At 33.2% G+C, this 16,339-nt stretch overlaps 1 protein-coding gene across 1 annotated transcript; it reads left to right on the top strand.

Moving 5' to 3' along the window:
- Nucleotides 1-4,379: 4,379 nt before the first annotated feature.
- Nucleotides 4,380-14,638, top strand: LOC122588943. Its single transcript, XM_043761162.1, has 22 exons — nt 4,380-4,533; nt 5,188-5,784; nt 5,895-6,139; nt 6,660-6,722; nt 6,811-6,945; nt 7,737-7,855; nt 7,960-8,268; nt 8,653-8,740; nt 9,103-9,208; nt 9,306-9,416; nt 9,602-9,765; nt 9,860-9,980; nt 10,085-10,309; nt 10,784-10,974; nt 11,800-11,967; nt 12,044-12,149; nt 12,279-12,416; nt 12,955-13,116; nt 13,388-13,591; nt 13,711-13,905; nt 14,021-14,092; nt 14,205-14,638. The coding sequence occupies exons 1-22, from the start codon at nt 4,483-4,485 to the stop codon at nt 14,361-14,363; spliced, it is 3,729 nt and encodes a 1,242-aa protein (XP_043617097.1). The 5' UTR covers nt 4,380-4,482; the 3' UTR covers nt 14,364-14,638.
- The last annotated feature ends 1,701 nt before the right edge of the window (nt 14,639-16,339 follow it).

Below are 16,339 nucleotides of genomic sequence, written 5' to 3'. Positions count from 1 at the left end.
CATTCCTCTCTTACTTTTGTTATGAATTCATGAATTGATACAATTTGACATTGTTTGACAAAAACTATATAACATTATTTGAATGGATGTGATCATGTCAAAAATGATAAATTAACAAGTATACGCTTCACTCTTAAATATTAATATTAGGGTTAAGTGCAAAATCATCCATATTGTTTCCCGAATGTGCATTTTTCATATCCAGGTTAACTTTTTGGCCGAAATCATCCTTGTGGTTTTCATTTAGTCCCTGCTTCCATTAAGTGCCCCCACGTGCGTGTCACGTGAGAGGTATTTTCGTCCACCAGACTTTTCGTGTGTCTTATAAATACGTACTCACTTCTATTTTACCCCATCTCGTCCTACTTTCCCCAAATTAATCAAACCAAAAACACACATATACAAACACAAAATAAAATCAACCTTTGATTTCACCATGAAAAAAAGCAGAAAAATGACTACGAAGAAAACCAAACTCCATCAAATCAACCATTGATTTTTTTCCCTTCAATTCGCCTTCCATTTTGTTCTTGGATCGTAGCAATCCAAGTATAATCTCCATAGATCTCACACACATTGGTGGATCAACCCATCCAAAAAACCCAGAGTACTTAATACCTATGCAACATATTTGATTTTTAACAACAAAAATACCAAAATCAAAAAATAAAAACACTTCTCAAACAACAATGAAAACGACAACCTGGGTTCCTTGTTGTCGATAATGTTCGAACAATCGATGGCTTGCCACACACACAGTGGGGAATCATTTTTACGTGGAAAATTAAGATGGAAAGAAAAGAGGGAAAAGGAGGGGGAAATTAGTCAGGAAAGAAAAGGAGGAGAAACATATTATGAGAAGTAAGGAGGGTTTTTTCATTTATATAATGAGTATATTTAGGTATGTGGATGAAAATACCCCTCTAGTGACACACACGTGGGGGCACTTAATGGAAACAAGGACCAAATGAAAACCACGGAGATAATTTCGGCCGAAAAAATAATGGAGGGATGAAACATTCGGAAAATCACAGGGATGATTTTTGTACTTAACCCTTAATAATAATTTCCAAGTGATAAGGTTTCAATTGATAAAGTCAATTTTAGTTCCTACACAAAATAGACATGTCAATGAATCATATTTAAGATTTTTATATTTTATTTTACTTTTTTTTAACGTTCGTTTTTTCGTTAGAGTCTGTTCACCTCATATGTGGTATCCACACCTGTAACACCCCACCTTACCAAAACACAATATTGTCTGCTTTATCCGGAGGCTCACGGCTTTGTTTCTGGTTGCTCGGGCAAACTTTCCAAAAGGGTCACCCATAAGGCATTGCTGCCGTCCGAGCACGTTTAACTATGGAGTTCTCCTCTCATCCACGGCCAATACTCCCAAAACGCGTTGTGTTATGTAAGACAATTGATGTCATTTATAGCCAGGATCCCCCTTGTATGCTAACGATGTATGCTTTCACACCCCCTCAACACAACCCAACGTCCTCGTTGGGTTATGCAAGTGCGCCATACACTCCTAACAATCCTAAGGATTGCTTTGATATCACTTGTAATGCCCTAAAATTTAAAACCCTTTTTTTATTCATTCAAAACTTTTAATTTAATCATTTTAAAGACGATATGTAAAATCCAAACCATGATCCATCCTAAAATGGTAAATTAAATATAAATGTCAAAAAGATCCAATTTTAATTATTATGGGCACACATAAATACCGAAAGCACAAGTGTAAGGGATCACTAACCCATGATCACCAATAAGCTATATCATCTGAGATAAACTTATGCACCACAAGACTTTTAATCAATCCTCTTCTTATCTCGATATGTTTGGGATGCCTATGAAAATGAGAACAACTAAACAATAAGCGAATACTTAGTGAGTATATCCATATATTTACATACATGTCATGGCAACCACATCTCATATCACATCATGTTAGGAACGTTAAAGCCAACTGGGTCTTACATAACGTCCTAACCATCATACCTAATATGGATCCATATTACACCACCAAGCTCATGAGTCGTCGCCTAAAACTTGTGGCCTCACACAGTCACACATCAAATAACCAGTTAATCATGGTTTGTTTTTCAAACCATATTAACCCCCATGATATAATATATACATAAAGATATATTACGATTAACCATTTCAGAATATCAAATTTCCATGTACCTATCAATACAAAGCATAGCTTTATTAAGCTACAAATTCTTACTTTCAGTTTCATTAGTACATCTCGTAAAGCTCCATGGTGTTTGGCTAACTTCTCATTTTATTTCCATACCATTACAATCTCATTCTCTTATAAATTCATGGATCACATCATTTTATTTTCTTTAAACCGTATTGACTATATTAAGTCAAATCATTCTCATACCACATTAACAATAACAAATTTATTGCCAAACACCTTAGAGATATTGACAACCAAGGGGTTTATTGCAAATGATGTCTATTACACCATTATATAGCATTATATAGCATTCTCCATTTTGATAACACTATGAACTCAAGCTTATAATGAATGACTGTGATTAGAACTCACCTCAATTAGTTGGAGCTAGTACACTAGTACTTGGTATTTTATTCCAATATCTTATTCTTCTTTCTCGTGCTCCTTCTTTGATACGACGACCACACACACGTTCCCACCCAACTTTAGTTTTAATCTTACTAACAATACTAATTGTGTTATTGTTATTACTATATATCTTATGATATCTTCTTGTCATAATGGAGTGAAGTTTACGTACTCTTAGCAAAGAAAGGAGTAAAGAAGGATATAATAGATTTAGTATGAAACGAAGACATCTTAAATCGTGAATAGATGATCAGTATGAGATTAAAATGCATTAATTTGCTGGCTTCATTAGTTGTTGGCCACGTATGACATTAAGTTATATATATCCATTGTTATTGTTATTTTAAGAATTAATATAATAACTTGATATTTTTGTATTGTAACATGTACGAACTTGTTAATGTTTAACTTCTATTTTTTAGGTATTAGAATTCCATCTATAACAATACTCCCAAAAATAAAATATCAATATAATAATATTATATTTCAATTAAAACACATAATTAACTTATTTAATTACGTTTTATAAAAATTAAGATGTTACAACACCCACCGGGCAAGATGTCATCGCGGTAGTTCACAGAGAAATGACACGACATCTACGACATTGAATGCCATTGGGGTAAAATTTTTGCGCCCCCTTTGGATTCGAACCTTGGTTATCTAAGGAACAAACCTTCATTAGAGGTCTGAGATGCCACTGAGCTATCAACCCATTGGCTATATTTTATTTTACTTAGTTTGAAAAATGGTTTTACTTTTAAGTATTTATTGTACTTTATTTGCCATTTTTTTTTTACTTTTTGAAAGTCTTTAAAAGATTTAATGATAATCAATGATATTTAAAGTAACATTTGTTTAGCTTGGGTCTAAATGTAAAGTTGAAAGATAAGAATTTGATCTTAAAACATCAGGTATCAAGTGAAAATATTTTACTAACATGAAAACTTTACATAGAAGTTATAATGAAAATCCAATATGATTTTCAAGATATTTTATATATGAAAAATGTTATTATATGTTATAATACAATAATAACTAGTGTTTATTGTGAGTTAGTACCTAATCCTCCGCTAATATGTATCCCACACAAAATGTTAAATGTGATAACACCATAGTGGAGCACAGATAGATGGAAAAAGATAAATCTTCTCAACTAATAATTCTAAAAATCCTCCTAACATAAGATTACGTATGTGGAGATTAAAAGATGAGATTAAGTTAAAAAGTTAGTGAAATCCAGGTATCAAGTTTTAGAGGTTTTAAGAGAATATTTAAGAAAGATTAATTATTTTCACATATTGATATTTCAGTTAAGAATCGTTTTGTTGAGTTTCTAGAAAAAATGCCATGTTTAATTTTGTTTCTGCAAAGCAGAGTTCTTGAAAGTAAAGGAGAAACACAACAAAAAGTGATCATCACATGCCTTCTCTTTTTTGTCTTATAATAAAATAATTTAAATTTAAATTCCCCTTTTATTCAAAATTCTTCCTTCTTTTTTATTTCTCAAATTATATATAGATTAATTAATAATAATTACGCTTTCTATCTCTCTTTGAATTTTTGTTTCTCAACGTCTATTTTTCTCATCGTCTCTCTCTACATTCCCCTGCCACACCTTCAGATACACACACACACACACTTCAGTTTCAAACATTAAAGTTCCTACCTTTTTTATAGCACATATGTAACATCATACATTAAACTGATAGTTTAACTTTCAACATTAAACTTCTTACCTTATTTGGGCTTTCTTTCAAGATTCTGATCAATCTTTCGTATCCCTATTATCTCTTTTTTATTTTCTTTTTCTATTTTGAAAAAAATTGTGTTGATTGAATGTGATTTCCCACCAAGAAAAACCACTTAATAATAATATGATGTTTACTGAAGGTCTGGATACTAATGCTCTGAAATGGGTTCAACAGGTTTCTTTCTACTAATACATACATACATACATATATATATATACATTTCAATTTTTTAGCCTTTTTCATTTATGGGTTTTCTTGATTCTTTACTTTAATCACTTGAATTTTTATAAAGTCTGTTTCTTTCTTGATTTTTTCCTTTAAATTCTATCTGGGTTAGTGTTAATTCACTAATTTAATCACTTTAAAGAATTGGGTATCAAGAATTGGAATTTGGGGTTTTAGTAGAAAAAAGTTTTTTTGGGGGTTTTTTAATCTGAAATCTTGCATTATTTTTCTTTTATTAATTAATGATGATTTGATGAAGTGTGTTTTGAACGTATGTATAGATTGATAATTAGTAAATAAAGTTAATAATAATTGTTGTTTTAATCACTAGAATTGGTATCAAGGTAGCCCACCAACCAAAAGTTTATTGGTTCAAAGTGATAGGAACTAATGTATATTTTATAATTAAAAAATAAAAAAATATATGCTAATTTATTCTTATTATGTATATGGATATTTGTCAAATGTGTTTCTTGGATTCAAAAATTTGAATTTATTCTCATTATGTATATGGGTATTTGTTAAATGTGTTTCTTGGATTCAAGAATCTGAAATTTTAGCATATCTTTGTTTTGTATATTGAAGCTTTTAATTGACATGCAGGGATCAGGTGATCCGAAAAAAGAGACACCTCATTCCACATCAAAACAAAGAACTCGAATGGATTCAATCTCGTCAAGAAGTGGAACTCGTGGTGTTGGACTTCCTCCACCTTCGAAGTTTAAAAGCGGGCATCTATCTGGTGTCGTTCCACTGTCTCAGGTGTTGCCCAGAGACGACACGAACTCGACTTCAGAAGACATGTCAACGGATTCGGACACAGAGGTGTATGGTGGACGATATTCAGTTGATTCCTCTTCTCCTCAAGATGATAGTAGTAATAGGTACCATGATCCTGTGCAACGGCGCCCACAGTATCATGTGTATTCTAGTGATGTGAGCTCTTCAATTGAAATGACCCGGGGAAGAGGGAAGCAGAATGTTGGTGATAGATTGATGATGAATGGAGCTAATAGGTATGCTGTTAGAAGCAGTGCTTATACTGAGGATGAATCAGATGATTCTTTAGAAAGTTCCGAGTATTCAAGTACACAAGTAGGTGCCAGCATTGAGAATTTGCCTCGTAAAGATGCGTATACGTTGGATGGGTATTCGTCTCACGTGTCATCACAGGTCATGGGAAACATTCCTTTAAAAAAGGTTGTCATAATCTAATAGTTCTGTTATACGTCTGATTGTATTTAATATCTTTGTGAAAATGAGTTTACGTTGCTATGATTTGTGTTAATTGTGGAAATCAACTGTTGCAGGATTTACATGATAGAAATATGCAAAAGAGGCAGTCATCTAAGGAAGATATTCCCAGCGCACCTCCAATTTCAGGTTCTTTTGAGGAAATTAAGCAAGAGAAGGAGCACCCTCCCTTTTCTGAAGCTAATAATGCATCATCCCGAATTGATTCACATGAAGTTGCAGCTAATTCAAAGGCAGAAAAGATAACTCCTGTTGTAGATACGAAAATAAGCAATAAACAGGGGACCTCAGACCCATCTAGGTTCGTTTTTACTATCTCAAATGTGTCTACCTTAACTGGCCTACTCATTAAAACATCACTCGTTTGTATATATAGGGTGTATCTAGGCTTATGCCATAGTTAAAGTAGCAATTTCAACTAGTTAACTTTTGAACAGGCTACTTTCAGCTGTTTTTTATTCCAGATGAGTCGAATAGAAACATTTAGCTTGAAGGGGGAATGGGTCAAATGGTGGTGTATTAATCGAACTGGTTGAAAGTCGTCTAAAGTCTGTTTTTGATGCATAGAATCTCCAAATTTGTTTTAGATGCATAGAACTTACAATTATATATAAACAATGGAAAAACATATTTGAGGGTCAAGCCAACTCAAGTACTCAACAACCCTGTTTCTATCGGAACCCATTTTGAATTGCCACCCAACTATCCAGATTTCAGATATGCATGTGGCCTGCTAAGACTCAGAATCTTTAATTAATGCACCGCACATTATGGTGTATCTTACTGACATCTTTTTGTATCTTGTGTTTTACTTGTGACAGGAGCGTTGGGGTCAAAACTGGTTCAAGTTCTTTTCCTACCCGTCTTCCAACATTTCATGCAAGGTACACAACACAAACACCTTGAATTTATGCGACATTAGTTTCTTTAAGAAGTTCTAATTCAGCTTATATGTCGTTTATTTTGATTTAGTGCACTTGGACCTTGGCATGGTGTCATAGCATATGATGCGTGTGTTCGGCTTTGCCTGCATGCTTGGGCAAAGGGTTGCATGGAAGCCCCTGTTTTTCTTGAAAATGAATGTGCTTTGCTGCGAAGCACCTTTGGGTGAGTTTAATTTTTGCATATGATACATGTGTTTGACTTGACATTCTGGGTTGTTACAAAGATAAAACATTTCCATGCATTATAAAGCTTAAATAAGCATTACAAGATATTGGTCAAATTGATTTTGACTAAGTGTTTTCCATGATTTTAGCTTTTGTAGGGGCATATTAGGCTGATAGCTATCTTATTACTAGTCTTAGGTTCTTGTTAACAACTTGCAGAGTCAAACTTTGTATCAGTTTAGGAAATTAGATGTACCAGTATATGTAAACATACAATCCTAGATAATTTTTCAGAAAATCTCCAGATAGCTTTGGATATGTTAAATACTAGAGGTGGCAATTTCAGTGGGTCAAATAATATATTGCGAAATGAGAACAGGGTTGAAAGTTTCTTAAAGTGAATTTTCATGCTTTACAAAGTGTATCTTCATGCTTACAGCCCCCATGATCGTTTTATTATAAGAACAATGGTAAACAAATTTTGTGATGCCATAGGTTTTGTTATCATATTTAACGCTTTAACTATCTTTAAAAAGAAAGGAAAAAGAAAATATTTGTGGATCTACACACACCTGCTTTGACCTGTAACCAAACCTGCTTGAAGCGGCTATTCTTCCATCTATAACGGATATGGATAATATCACCATTACGAGGTAATGGCTTTGGGACTCGAAATCCATGAAATGGATGCTGGATTTTCAATATCCATCTTAAACACTACAAGTACTATCAACTTTCTTCTATATGTTTGTGGCTCTGTGTACTCTAACATCAATCATTTCGTAACAGTTTGCAACAAGTGTTACTACAGTCAGAAGAAGAATTGCTTGTTACCCGTTCATCTGAAGTTGGTTGTGAAGGGGCTGTTCCAAAAACGAAGAAAATGGTTGGGAAGATGAAGGTCCAAGGTATTTTAATATCTAACACATCATTAATTTATTTTTGTATTTCTTTTCTTACCTACAAAAACTAAGTATCTAGAAAAGGGCTCATAAAAACTATATGGGTGCAGTTCGTAAGGTCAAAATGTCATTGGACGGCCCACCTACAGGATGCAGTTTTGCATCTATAAAATCACCAAAAGTAAAGTTAGAAACGGTTCGACGTCACCTTGTTAAGTTACAGTCGAAAGTGTCTTCTGGATGGCAAGCAGTTCGAAGTATTCATTTCTCTCCTCGTGTGCCTGAAAATGGTGGTTCCTTTTCTCGCCATAGTTTGGCTTACATGCAAGCAAGTACTCAATACATTAAACAAGTTTCTGGCCTTCTCAAAATTGGGGTCTCTACTCTACGCAGTAGTTCATCAGGCTATGAAGTACAAGGTTTGTGAGATCTTAAGTAATTACTTACATTAAATAGGATTTAAAATTTATTCCAAATGATGCAAAACTAACTTTAATGAAAGAAGATTTTAATTATGATTAGCAAGCTTTCCTTGTACTTTTGTAATGATTATTTATTTTAATTCAACCTCTTTATACATTACACGTAAAAACATAGAGTTTATGTTTAATATCTTTCATGATAGATATATTTTGTTTGAGGTTAACAATATATTTACAGAATGCTCGTGGTATAAGATAAATTAATTGCAGCATTATGACGCCTCTAGGTTCTCTGTCCTTGTTAGAGTGGCCTTATCTATGTTTCTAATTCCTTAAAGCAAAATATGGTTGCTAACATTAATGATTTATCATATTAAACAGAATCATACTCGTGTCTCCTAAGACTTAAAAGTTCAGCTGAAGGGGATGTCATTCGAATGCAACCTGGTTCTGGTGAAACCCATATATTGTATGTATCCTATGGATCCTGAATCTTGTTGTATATATTATGTGTAGAGTTGTCAAAATTGGGGAGTCTATTGGGCCGGGGAATGGGTCAAAATGATTAATTTTGTGCGGGCTAAAACAGGCTGAGTCAAATATGATTACAAAACTATATGATTTGAAATCAAATGATTCGGAGGTTTTATGTATATGATCTTTGGGCGACTTTAGCGTTGACGTTTTCACCCCGCTTACTTATGCTTTCTTTTCATTTTATTGTCCCGTTAAACATTAAGATAACCTTAATTGCTCCATTTATACTTAGATGGGTCAATATTGGCATCTCTAATGTGCTTTTGTGAACGTTACTGACTCATGAAATCACAGTTTGCCAGATAGCCTTGGGGATGACTTAATTGTGGAAGTGCAAGACTCCAAGGGGAATCATTATGGTCGTGTCCTGGCCCAAGTGGCCACTATTTCTGAAGATCAGGTGAAATAATTGGTTTTACTTCATCATATTTACAAAACACTAAAGTTTTGCTCATTTCTATTTTACTATATAGAAAGCTTATACATTTTTGTTGCAGAATGACAAACTAAGATGGTGGTCTATATATCGAGAACCAGAGCATGAAGTGGTCGGCAAAATTCAACTTTATATAAATTACACGACTACCTTAGATGAGAATAACCTCAAGGTGAGTTGCCCAATTGTTAAAATTATATACAATTCTCTATATATCTTCACACTAATGGGGGATCTTTAAAATATCATGATGTTAATTTCTTTATTTTTATTTTGACAGAGGGTTAGTTGTTTCATTGCTTGAGTCTCTTTGGATATCTTTTCTGACTAATATTCCTCAACCCTCTTGTTTGACAGTGCGGTTCCATTGCTGAAACAATGGCATATGATTTTGCCATGGAAGTTGCCATGAAAGAGCAGAACTTTCAGCAAAGAAATTTACTGTTGCATGACCCATGGAAATGGTTACTCACTGAATTTGCATCATATTATGGGGTTTCGGATGTTTACACCAAGCTAAGGTACCAAAACATTCTCTGACCCAACCTGTGCCGGACCTTTGGAACCTGTAATCTTGATTTATATGTTTTTACATGAATCATTTATTATTTTCAGATACCTCTCCTACATCATGGATGTGGCCACTCCAACAAATGACTGTCTCTCATTAGTGTATGACCTACTGTTACCCGTGATAATGAAGGGACATACTAAGAGCACTCTTAGCCACCAAGAGGTATGCACGCACACATGCCTTTTGAATCTTTGATTTTAGTCATTAGGTTTTTAATTTGTAGCTGTACCCTTCACTAAGGCACTGTGCTTTTTTGGTATCGGCAGAATAGAATATTGGGTGAAATTGAAGAGCAGATTGAACAGATCTTTGCTGTTGTATTTGAAAATTACAAATCGTTGGATGAGTTGATTCCATCTGGCATTATGGATGTTTTTAAGCCGGCTACTGGGATTGCAGCACCAGTTTTGGAACCTGCTGTGAAACTGTATAAACTTCTTCATGATATATTATCTCCCGAAGCACAGAATAAACTATACAGCTACTTCCAGGTTAATGAATCTACGATAGTTGATACTTGAAAGAATTACTAGTGTTTAAGGAAGTATAGAGGTGGCAATAGACGGTTTGGACTTTGGGTTTGATAACGGCCGGGGTGGGTCTAGCTGAAACGCTTATGTTCCAATCTTTTGAACTTTTGTCTATGATTAGAAGAATAATCAGTTCAGATTGCAGAATACCAATATACTAGGATTTATGCATTATCAATACACTTGTGTGCGATTTTGTATCCATTTGATCCATTTTCATTTTAACTGAAGTGTTTGCCCAGCTGAATCGTTGGAAAATCATATACCCTGAGTTGACTTATTCATTGGTAAATGGATTAAAATTTGAAATGCCACCTCTAAGTAACTCATTGTACAAATAATTAGACTCTATGACATTTTCTGAATGATGCCATTGTTATGCATTTCTAGAATATATGTGTCTGTGGTTGAACTAACTTTTGCATTTATTACTAGGCCGCTGCTAAGAAAAGATCAAGGAGGCACTTGACTGAAACAGATGAATATCTTAGTGGTACTGGGGAGGGAAATATGATGGATTCTGTTACCGTCTCTACGGCTTACCAAAAAATGAAATCCCTCTGTCTAAACATCAGGAATGAGATTTTTACAGATATCCAGATTCATAATTGCAATATACTTCCAAGGTAATTTTCTCCCTGTCTTTCATTATTACATTAGGTTTCTTTGGCAACCTTTTTTTAATTACTGAATTTTTTCTTTAAGAACTGAATAGGTCAGGCAGTTTGATTAGTGGGTCAAAACAGGTTCTAGCAGTTAGGTTAGTTTGAGACTTTGAGTTGACCGGAGTTTTAAAACACTTTCCTCCAAAAAACTTTTATCTTTCTCTTTAAATATAATAAGTCTGCAAAATATGATTACAAAAGTTAGATTATTGCAGAAATAGTCTAAATTTTTATTAAAACAAATTAGAAGGTTGTATACGTTAAACATACACTTTCGATGACTTCAAACCTATTTTTGACCCATTTAGCCTGTTTCCTTTTTTATTTATTTTTATGTTACTTGTTAGACATATTCATAACACATATAAACTCGTTCATAAATGAATGGATCGAAGCTTCCATCTCTATCTACATTATAGATCAAACTAACAGTCAAAAAATAAATTGGAATGAGAGTGCAAACCTCATACTCGGGAGAGTATGATGGCTTATTTTCTTCTGGACAATTACACCCATTTCCTGGAATACCATCTGTTATCACACTAGTATTTTCTATCTTTGGATGTCAAGCCTAGTAACTTAAAAAATTGCAGACATCCTTTTTTATTCTAAAGTTTGTTGTGCAATGTTTTAGTGTGGTTATAAGATTTTATGCAGCTATAGTTATAGTTTTAGACTTAAAAAACAGTACTTTTAGTCTTAGAAGTCAACTGATAAATTTTATATGAGTTACTACTGATGTAGTATGCTAGCTATTTTTCTATTTACAAATTTTCTGTTCTGCAGTTTCATCGACCTCCCAAATCTTTCATCTGCGATATACAGTGCTGAACTTTGCAACAGATTACGATCCTTCCTTGTTGCCTTTCCTCCAGCAGGTCCTTCCTGTCCTGTTACAGAGCTTGTAATTGCAGCCGCGGACTTCCAAAAGGATCTTGCAAGCTGGAATATTACGTATGTAATAAATTTGTTTTCTTCATTTGATTTATCGATAGTTGTTTTTCTGTACCTAATTCAGGTTCTTTCCCAGTCCCGTGAAAGGTGGGGTTGATGCTAAAGAACTGTTTCATCTTTATATCATCATTTGGATTCAAGATAAGCGCCTTTCATTACTTGAGACATGTAGATTAGACAAGGTATGTGCCAAGTATCCTATAAAATACTTGTAAATTAAAGTGTTATGATTTCTATCTGATTACCAAGTGAAACTACATTTGGCATATGTCACCTTCTTATGCAAAGTTATCCAACATGGCTTTTTGAAGGTTAAATGGTCTGGAGTCAGGACGCAAAATTCAACAACCCCATTTGTGGATGAAATGTATGACCGGCTTAAGGAAACTTTGAATGATTATGAGGTCATAATATGCCGATGGCCGGAGTATATCTTCGCTTTGGAGAATGTAAGGCCTCGTTATCTCTCAGCTTCGCATGTAGTGCTATTTCTTCTTAACTATGTTATAAAGAGGCCGTTCCAAAAAACAATTATGTTATAAAGAGTTATATGTAACTGTTCATAACACGAATACGCGAGACTTATTAAAGAATTAAATATTGCTCTTTTTGGTATCTTGACCTTTGTTTTCATGAGAAAAGCAACATATTTTGCAGAAATGAACTTCTTGGACTAAAACGCGAAAATATTAAGCTTATATTTCTTGGCAACTTTTTACTCTAATATTGCTCACTCTTGCAGAATATATTGTTTGGCATGTTTATGAGTTGATAGCACCATAAACCAAGTACTTAATTCTTTAAATGCATGATTTTCTCAGTCCCATTTTCGTTTCTCCTGACGTCAAATAATAAGATCCACAATGATATCTATATTTCTTCCCACACCATAAATGAAATTGTAAATTATATTCATACGTATTCCATTAAAATATCTTTGTTAGGTTGTAACTAATCCAACTTTATAATTTGGTAATTGAATTTTAGGCTATCACAGATGTTGAAAGGGCGGTAATTGAAGCTTTGGACAAACAATTTGCTGATGTCGTAGCACCTTTGAAAGAGAACCTGGCACCGAAGAAGTTTGGCTTCAAGTATGTCCAGAAGCTTACAAAAAGAACCCCGAATCCTTATGTCGTGCCTCCTGAGGTATGTCTAGTATCATTTCTGTGTGGGTTATTCGGTTGTTTCAAGATAATTTTCATCTACCTTTTATTCGTAATGATGATAATAAGTCAATTAGTCAATTTTGTTTTAAAACCTCCCATGAAAGGTAACCCGGAGATTTTCTTGTGATATTATTATTATCTACTAAAACTTAAAGGGTCCATTCATGTATTTGGCACTTCAAAAGTCTAGAAGGCTGTAAATAGTATATGAAAAATCCTCATTTGACTTTTGGGTTTGTTTCTTGATTCAGCTTGGAATTCTCCTAAACTCAATGAAGCGAATGCTAGACGTTTTGCGTCCCAAGATTGAGGTTCAACTGAAGTCATGGGGTTCATGTTGTCTTCCGAATGAGGGAAATACAGCAGCCGGAGAGCGTCTAAGTGAAGTGACTGTCATGTTAAGATCAAAGTTCAGAAATTACCTTCAATCAGTGGTAGAGAAACTTGTTGAGAATGTAAGTTCCTAATTTATACCGTTGTTATTTTATACGCCCAAATTCATTCGTTCTTAAAAGCTCTCAAGTTATATTTTGTAAATCTATTTAAATCGAGGAAATATTTTCATATGGAACAGACAAGGCTGCAAAACAGTACAAAATTGAAGAAAATACTCCAGGATTCAAAAGAAAGCTTAGCAGAATCAGAGATCAGAAGCAGAATGCAACCACTTACCGAGCAGCTTACACACACTGTTAATCACCTCCATACCATCTTTGAGACTCATGTTTTCATTGCAATATGCCGAGGATATTGGGATCGGATGGGGCAGGCAAGTCTCTTATTTCATACAGTACCTAATAATCTCTAAACACATTAAATAAAAGAAGAGAAAAGTAAGATATTTTTTAGTAATGTGACATGAAAATTGTGTCCTGTGGTTCCAGGATGTTTTGAGCTTCCTTGAAAACAGGAAAGAAAATAAATCATTATACAAAGGCTCAAGAGTTGCTGTATCTGTAAGTATCTTCTTTGTTAAAGCAAATCATTCTCATAATTTTTTTTAAAAAGTAGCATCTTATTATATGTGTGTTCATGTGTGTATTGTTCTAATTATTCGATTATTCGCAGATTCTGGATGACACATTTGCGTCTCAAATGCAAAAACTGCTTGGACATGCGCTTCAAGAAAAAGACCTTGAACCGCCACGATCAATCATTGAAGTACGATCGATGTTATGCAAAGACACTGGTACTTCTAGCCACAAGAAGAACAGTTACTTTTATTAGAAACAATAACCATTTCTTGTAGATAAAGAGAACCGGCGAGGCATCACATATATGATCATCATTGTTGGCCTTCACTCATCAATTGATGAGTATCGTCAACATGCCCATTTCGGCTACACCAACTTTCTCTTTCTGTCGTTTGAGCCTATTCATTTGTTTCTTTTGTATCTACATTTAAATAGTATATACATCTGCACATCACCCATTTAACGACATGTATTCTTTCGAGCAAATATATTACCTGTGTATATACACAGCCTTTTTCGCGTATGAAATCTGCAATCTCGAATTGAAAAGATCTGCTTGAAAGCACCATTCTTCTTTGTTCTTTCTTCCTCTGTGTTGTAGGCATAATTGATATAACAGAGAGAAATGTTACTAATTAGCATTTTACAAAAGGACATTTTAACAGCATCTAAATGGTATATTTCTTGATATGTAATATCATCCATCAATCAACATTAAAGGAAAATGATTAATCTAACCTAATTCATATGCTTAAAAATCAACTTAAAACTTTAAGAATTTGACATGTGAATTCTACTAATTCTCTTTCCTAATCTTACCTCTTGATTTTTTCACATGTCATCATCTTACGATTAGGTTGATTTGTAGGCATACAAATTAGGTTGATTAATACATATCCTACTTCAACAAAGGAAACACCTTATTAGATTCCAGGGAAACAAAAGTGTTCAACAACTTCTAGATATAGACATATTGGGTCAAAATATGTTTTATAATACAAGAGGGATATCCCGGCAATACGGCGGTGGTGTTGGTGGCGACGGGTGGTGGTGGGGGCAGTGGTGGCGGTAACAATGTGATTATTAATGTAAAAGTATTTGGTGTAAAATGAGTATTGTAGTTATTTTAAGGGTTAATAAATGTATGTTGTAAATAATTTCATTATGAATATTGTATATTAGGTGCGATATTTAATTAGTTAATAAATGACAAAGGTACTTGGGATAGATAGACTTAAATAGAATTAAGGATGTGATGTATGGGTTGAAAATGTATTAAAAGTTAAAAGTATTTTAGGTTTTTAAAAGATGTAAAGTTGAAAAAGAGAAAAGGATATTTTGTTTTATAAAAAAATAAAGATGAGTTAAAGATAATAGAATAAATCGACTTCTAATGATATTTCAAAAGAGTTTACAAGACAAAACAATATAAAAGTATATATGTTTAAAAAAGTTATACTATATGTTTTATTAAAAGTTTGGATAAAAAAAATATACCCTAGTTAGATTTAATTTTTTGTTAATATAAACAAACCACAAAATATGTTTAATATCTAAAATATTAATTTATATTGATATGATGTAATCTGTCACCATGAGTTGGGTGCATAGATATTAATCGGATTAAGATGTTTTAAAGTTATTTTCAACTTAAACTAATAAAATCGAGAATTTAACTCTCGTAGTAGAATCAATGGTTAAGATTAAAAGATAATTTTATAATTTTGATCATATAATTTAAATCCAATGGTCAAAATACATCAAATTTTATTATTAAGTTGGAAACAACTTTATCCATTTTAATCTTAGCTAAATGAACCATTTTAGATATGTTGTACAATAACCCCTTGGTATACGAATTATAGCCATAGTTTTCGACTCGTACTTTTGACTATACTAAATAATATGATTTTTTTTTATTCGTGGCCAGAACGTGACTCGTAAGAGTTAAGCACTTTTATATATTAAATTTTATTTTATAATTTACATACGTGATGTATTTAAAAACAATATATAGTTTGATTAACTTAATATATCATCAAAAATTCAAAATCAAGGAAAATGATAAAAAAATTTTTAAAATAGCCTAATTTTAATTAAATCATAATTTTTTTTATTAAATTATCTATACTACTTATTAAATAAAATACCCCACATGTTGAAAGTTATATGGGGGAAATGTTTAAAATGCCCTTCCATGTAATATTTTCATCTACCACCCTTAAGATA

Source organism: Erigeron canadensis, chromosome 2 (assembly GCF_010389155.1).
Source record: "Erigeron canadensis isolate Cc75 chromosome 2, C_canadensis_v1, whole genome shotgun sequence".
In the NCBI taxonomy this organism is placed as follows: domain Eukaryota; kingdom Viridiplantae; phylum Streptophyta; class Magnoliopsida; order Asterales; family Asteraceae; genus Erigeron; species Erigeron canadensis.
Note: the sequence above shows the minus strand (reverse complement) of the source record. Positions and strands in the feature narration are given on the sequence as shown.

Coding starts and splice junctions, on each gene's coding strand:
- LOC122588943 (XM_043761162.1), top strand. CDS start 4,483: ATGATGTTTACTGAAGGTCTGGATACTAATGCTCTGAAATGGGTTCAA. Junction 5,785..5,894: donor GAAACATTCCTTTAAAAAAG/GTTGTCATAATC, acceptor CAACTGTTGCAG/GATTTACATGATAGAAATAT. Junction 9,417..9,601: donor TAGATGAGAATAACCTCAAG/GTGAGTTGCCCA, acceptor CTTGTTTGACAG/TGCGGTTCCATTGCTGAAAC.